Source organism: Athene noctua, unplaced genomic scaffold, assembly GCF_965140245.1.
Source record: "Athene noctua unplaced genomic scaffold, bAthNoc1.hap1.1 HAP1_HAP1_scaffold_167, whole genome shotgun sequence".
Classification (NCBI taxonomy): Eukaryota; Metazoa; Chordata; class Aves; order Strigiformes; family Strigidae; genus Athene; species Athene noctua.
Window position 1 is genome coordinate 284,526 of NW_027437638.1, and position 6,727 is coordinate 291,252.

Genomic DNA, 6,727 nt, shown 5'->3' on the forward strand with positions numbered 1-6,727 from the left:
CTGGCCCCTCTCTCGTTTCCCCACATCCTTCCTGAACTGGAGGGCCTAATACTGGACACAAACCCTGGTGAGGCCTTACCAACCCTGAACAGAGGGGATAAAAATCACTCTTCTGGCTCTTCTAGCCACATGGCTCCTAGTGTAGCCCATTTGTCTTATCTGCAGTAGGAACATGCTTCTGGCTAGTGGTCAGTCCCTTGTCTGCTGTAACCCCAAGCCCTTCTCAGCAGGGTTGCTGCCCAGCTTGAATCTCCCAGCCTGGCTGAATGTATTAGTCTGTGTCACCCCACACAGAGATCTCTGCCTATCTCTTTCTTGAACACCACAGGATGCTACTTCTCAAGTTGACTGAGGCCCTCTGGGCAGAAGATCTGTCATTCATTATGGTACCACCTCTCCAGTTTAGTGACACCCATGGCTATGTGTGCTCTTCATCTGAGATGGAGCCAAGTTAAACTCTTGGCGTTATATTAGTTGTATAAACCAAGTGGAGAGAGTATTTCTCTCTTGATCTGTGTATGTGTGGTGGTTTAAGCCCTGCCAGGACCGGAGACCCCATTGCCCTTTGCCCCTCCCCCACCCTCAACCGGTCAGACTGGCAGTGAGGCACAAACCCTGGGTTAAAATAAGAAGAAATTTAATACAACAGTGTGATAAACAATCTGAACAACACCAGTGGCAATGATAACAACAATAAACAGCAATAACAGTGAACAAAACAAAAGATATACAGAGAAATACTGCAAATGGTCACGGAACAGCTCCCCGCCACCAAGACCACCAAGGAAAGAGTAAAAAGTTCCCACGCCGGACCTGACGTCAGCATGGTATGAATAACCCAGCTGGAGATCCCTTCCCCCTCTCTCTCTTCTGGGGAAACTTAACCCTATCCTAGCTGAACCAGGACATAATCCACCCCTTTATTCTATACCATCTGCGTCATGTCCAGCTGCCATTTAGCAGTTAACAATAACAAACCAACAATTTACAAAGGCACAGCATAATTCACGGCATGTTCTCACCCAGAATCAAGTCCTCATGTGGCACACATCAGACCTCTCCATTGTCCTGCATCACCCACCAGGTACACCCAGGTCCTTGGGCAAAAGCAATCCTGTGGATGGGTTTGCCTTTACCTTTGCCTGGCGCAGGACTAAACCAGACCATTTTTCCCAATATAGTATGACAAGACAACCATGTAAACAGGTATGAGTTGACTTCAACAGGACCTAACTGTTTGCTGAGAGATACAGCTCTGTGCTCAGCAGTGAAACCATGCACAGAAATGCAGGCTGGCCCCAAAGCTGTGCTTAGTGCTGATGCTGATTTCTCCTGACATTGCTTCCTGGTGCCTTGACTGTTCACAGATCAATAAATTGATCTGTTGGGTTTTAGTGTACTCTGTATGATTGTGTTTCTTAGTCTAATTTGGCACTGACTTTTTCTGCTGTCATTTAATTGATGGTTACTGCAGTAAGGCAATACTTCTCTGTTCCACCACCCTTGCTTCTCACCTCCCCTTCTTTCTGTCACACCCCTTTGGTCTTCAACCTTTCTTTCGCATCTCCCTTCTTCTCTTCCCAGCCCTATGCTCACAATACTCTGTATCTGATCCTTTTCTCCCACCATTCCCTTTTGTGTTCATCTTGCACCATCCACCCTCACTGCAGAATTGGCTTCTCTGATCGCTCTGCTCCATCAGCAGTGTCTGCTCCATTCCTGACAGAGCCTGTGCCCTCTGCAAGGCAGCCTGGGGGACCTTTCCAGGGGCCTGGCAACTCTTTCCTGTGCCCAGCAGATGTGAAACATTGCTCTGGCAATGAATGTATGGATGCCATGCTTCAAGGGCAAAACTGGCTTTTAGGTGATGGCAGAGTATTGCAGCTTTGAGTGAGTTGTGACAGATGCATCAACATAGCACTGAAGTCTCTTAATTGTGGGAACTGGCTCTGTCAGTTTGAGTGCTGTCTGACAGATCAGCATAGTGCTCTCATCTGTTAACTCATATGACCCTGCCATTAAGCACCAGAAAAGCAAAGCCGCTCCCCTTCTAGCATCTCCCCATTCCTCTGTTGCCATGCCTGGCTTCTTGGCCCAAGCAGGAGAGGTTCTCTGGGGCTCTAGCTCCACCATGCTGCACTGCCTCATAGGGATGCTTGGTGCAAGCACGGTCCAGGTTACAACCCTCCTTGTTCATGAACTTTCTCTGATTTGCAGGAGACACTGTTTCCAAGCTGTGAAATTGCAGTTGACACAAATGCTTTTGACAGAGGCAGGTATTTTATTACAGATACTGTAGCCTGACAAATGCCTCATTACCAAGAGACCATCCAGGAATGTACAGCAGTAATTTAATCCTCCTCACAGTGCAGCTTAGGTGCTCAGAATGGAAATCTTGGTTATTTACAAATTACCCAGGAACTTCATGTACAAAGGATACACAAAGAGGAACAGGTACATGCTGATTTAAAAGAGAAAATGTCTGTCTGGCATTTTGGGAGGAGAGGGGCACCAAAGCCTTCCTTTAGGGTCAAGTGCAGAAGGTTCTGAATTAAAACACTACAGGTGATGCCCTGGGAAGAGGGGTATAATTCTGACTAGGATTCATTTGACAACAGTGAATTTTCCTTAATTTGTTTATGAACAGATCCTTGAAAAACAGAAATAACCCTGAACTCTTACAGCAACTTTCTTCCCCCTTTTACCTTCCAGTACAAATATCTTCCTCTGCATGGACCTGGCATGCTGAACTGAAGCATCTGATCCTGAGCCATCTCCATTCTCTGAGAGCTGTCTCCTTTTCAAATCTCTCTGTTTGGCAGCATGGAAGAACAGCTTGTTGAACCAGTAAAACATGACAGATTTTGAAGAGTCAGACTTTTGTGCCTGGAATCCTGACTTTAGTTTTCCCTTCACTTCTGCTTCTTTGAATAAGTAATTGAAGGATGTTGGTGGCAGGTGGGCAGTCATACAGAGGAGTCTCTGGTGGACTCCAACTGCATAATGTTGCCCCTGCTAACAAAAGGGTAAACTGTGCAAAGAGACCCAGCTTCTACTGTAAATCCCAGACTACCAAGCAGAAAATAGACAGCAGCTGTATCCATGTTCTACATCATTGAGAAGATTATAGATGAATGTGGGAATGTGGTTTAGGTCATATGGTATGCTGGCTGCATAAGTGCACAGAGACATAGGTGCAAAATACCCCTGTAAATTAAATAATCATGTTGTTATTTTGAGATGTAACATGGAGTGACAAACAAAAAAAATGTTAGGCCTTACTAATCAAATAACTTGCACCCAGCTTTATTGGTATAAGTTATCTTGGGTAGCACACAGGTAATAACTACTGGCATTCATAAAGTTTCCATGTATTACCTAGTCATGCAAGGCCCTAGCTCTGTGGTTGTGAATTGCATCCACCAAACTTTTTAGTTGCTACTTTTAAGAATAAGAGAGTCTCCTCTGTGATTTCAGTGATGTCTGCCCTTCAAACAGAAGCAATGTAGTTGAAGCCTCCATTCGTGATCATATCTGACCCATGGGATACAATTATATCATGCAAACTGGTGTTGTGATGCCAAATCCCCTCTGTGAGAGCAGAGCCTGCTGCAACACCTCAGAACAGCCAGGGAAAAGTGTTTTGTGTGTGCTGTGTGTAATCTGATCTGGAGATTATTAAACACCTCCATGGGTGGCCCTCCACATACCTCTGCAGAGGAGCTGTTCAGGCGAAATCATTCCCCTGCTCTTTGCCGGCACCCTTATTCCAGCCTAGGTTTTCTGTTGGGTTATTTTTCCCCAAGCGTTTTTCATTACACTGTGTTTTTCATTAAGCAGTTACATTGGCTGTGCTCAGTAAGCCTTTCTGCAGTCCTGTGTCTTCCAAATGTATTAAGAAACATAGCTGTGCTGTGCATTACAGCTGCTCAAATCAAAATATTTCCTCTGGCACAAGAGAAGTTGTAGTGCTTAGCCTCATGAGTTTGAACGGTTCAAACTCATGCTGGCTTCATGTTTGCAGATTTTAACCTTCCTCCATCTCTAAACAATCATTTTATAACTAAGTTGGGTTTTTTGTTTGTTTGTTTTAAGTATCCCCTTTTCCTGCTTCAGTGCTAAAAGAAATATTTAGTCCATTATCAAGGACTGCAAACTGCACCAAGGGACTGTTCTGTTCTGGAGGAGAGAGATCGCTTCATACATACAGAAGAGGGAGCAGTTGTTTAAGCCCCGTGGTCCTTTCCTGCTGCTGTAGGAGGCCTAAAGCATTTTTCACAGGTTTGGAGTTTTTTTTCTAATTATTGGTTATTCCACTTTTATGAGTAAGCAACTCACTTCATGCAAGGCACAGTAACTGGAGATCAGAAGGGAAGGCATGCTCCACTTAGTGGCAGTGCATGCTGCCTACCCAGGTGAAACCTAGTAAGCCTTCATCTGTAAATAGCATGCTAGAACAATGCATTACCTGTCATCAGGAACAGCAGACCTGTAACATGCTGAGTGAGGCTTTCCTCTGAAAAGCTGACTGCTGCCACAGTGCACCCTCAGAGAACAGCTGCAGTCATGCCCAGGAATCCAGCCATGATCCTTCACAAGTCTGTTTCCACCAAACCCAAGAAACGAAGAGTGGATGTTACAACAGACAAGCCTTCCACTACAGGAGGAAGTGAAGGAACACCTAGAAACAGCCATGAGTACAGCTGGCTGTGCCAGGTGGACCCACAGTAGGATTAATCCCAGCTTTAGGAGTGAGTACTTGTTAATAGAAAGTGATACTCTAGCAAGGCTGTTAGAAACTAGCCGTTTTGTAGTTATGCTATAAACTTCCCACTGTCATATGAAACATACTCAGATGGCTTCAGCCTTATGACCTTCAGGATATGGGTGCAGCCTGGTTTTATGCAGAAACACTGATACACTCTTTGTTCTCTATTTCCTTCTAGAGTTTAAATTTAAAGCAACTTGGATGGACAGAAATGATCCAATTTCTAAGTGCCAAGGAGTTTCCATGCAGATAGGTTCTGCCATAATTGTTTAGCATGTGGCTTCTGTCATCAGGTTCTGACACATCTCCTGATGGATTTTTTCCAGTGACACTTGAACACAGGTTTTCAATCTGGTTTCTACTCACCCCTGGAGAGGCAAGGGGAGATGTGATCTGCCTGTGAAAGGTGACTAAGAGCAGGTTACATTCAACAAGCTTAAAAACCCTTGTGTGTTGGTGTTCACACTCTCCTGGGCCAACCGTAGTCGCCTGCAAGTAAAAATGAGGGTGAAGATTGTTGATGACTGGGCCCTTGTGGGATCCTGCCTCCTCAGCTCCCCCCTCTGCAAACTAGTGTCTCATTGATGCATTTTCCATGTGACAGGAAGAGCATGAACCACAGAGCTTGACAGGGAAGAATGGGCCATGCTAAACACTTACAGAGCAGACACCATTTATCCTCATGGATCATCTTATCAAGTTGAAGGGGACACTGAGCAAGTGTACTGGCTGGGAAAAGTGGTACTTGATAGCAGTGCACCTCTGAGCAATGCCTGCTGGAGAGAAAGATGAGGCATTCCCATCCCAGGTAACCAAAACCAGCACCGGTTTTCCCTCCCAGCTCTGAGAATTATCCCCCTTTCCTGCAGCTAGTCCTTGTTGCCTGCCCACCTCCTCCCCATCCTTTTGCCATCTGCTTGGCTCCTGCCCACCCTTTCTCCTCTGAGTAATCAGCTCTGTCCAGCTTCTTCCAGTACCAACACCCATGTCCTGGATCCTCCAGAGACTACTGATGGCCAGCAGCACTTGTAAAACATTACCTATTACACAGGAGCCTGACTTCTTCTGTCCCATTTGCCCCTTCCAAAAAGGTACTGCTTCTCTCGGAAAGACAGCATTTCCACACAGAAATGTAGAAACGTAGGGAATACTTACTACGGGACTGCCAAGCAAAGGCAATCAGAGTTTTTCCTCTCACACTATATTCCTGTCTCTCCTCGCAAAGACAAAACCTTTCCAGAAAAGGCTTGCACTGCATCAGGAGAAACAATGCTCTGACTAATGCAAAATTGCAGGCAGGAAGCCTGTCTGCTGGGAACTGGCTATTACTAACTTCTCCCAGGCAGCCTGTGCTGGCTGAGCCACAGAAGTGACAGGGGAGGGAGAAGAGGGGGAAGGTGGTCTGGAACTCATGCAGTCTTTAGTTTCTGCAAGAGGGGAGGGCAGGGGGGAAAAAAAAAAAAAAAAAAAAAAGACGAAGAAAAGAAAAAGTGGTCCAGGGGTCTGGCTGGGTTCTAGTTGTCACATGCTGTACCACCAATCAGTACTCCTAAAGGGCCACCATCTGGCATATGCCATGGTGACTGCCCTACTGTGCCCCTGCAGTCATTGCTGCCCTGGGGCATAATTTCCCTTAAAAAAAAAAAAAAAAAAAAAAAAGGCATTTTTTGCCTTGGGCATTCCTTACAGGGCAAATGCCAGCATGAGCTGTCACTGGTACCTTGCTCCTTGGTGTGACACCATGGAGGTGGCTGCTTTAAAAGGCAGTCTTGGGCTGTATCTCCACTTACAGATAAACGAAGCATGCAGTTCAAAGGGTCTTATCCTGCATGGGTGCCCCTCTCTGAGGCAGGGTTCTGGATGTTTGGGAGGGTGCAGCTGGGCTTGCTCAGCTGAATGGGAAGCAACCAGCAAAAGACATCCCAGAGCACATGGGAGTTGGTGTGGGATGCCACAAGG

General features: G+C 46.0%; 1 protein-coding gene across 1 annotated transcript; it reads right to left on the reverse strand.

Annotated features, from left to right (window-relative positions):
• Positions 1-2,966: 2,966 nt before the first annotated feature.
• On the reverse strand, positions 2,967-4,568 carry LOC141955373 (transmembrane protein 178A-like). Its single transcript, XM_074895210.1, is given in 4 exon segments — positions 2,967-3,072; positions 3,074-3,192; positions 3,194-3,207; positions 4,469-4,568. Coding segments are annotated over 4 exon segments (339 nt in total).
• Positions 4,569-6,727: the final 2,159 nt, after the last annotated feature.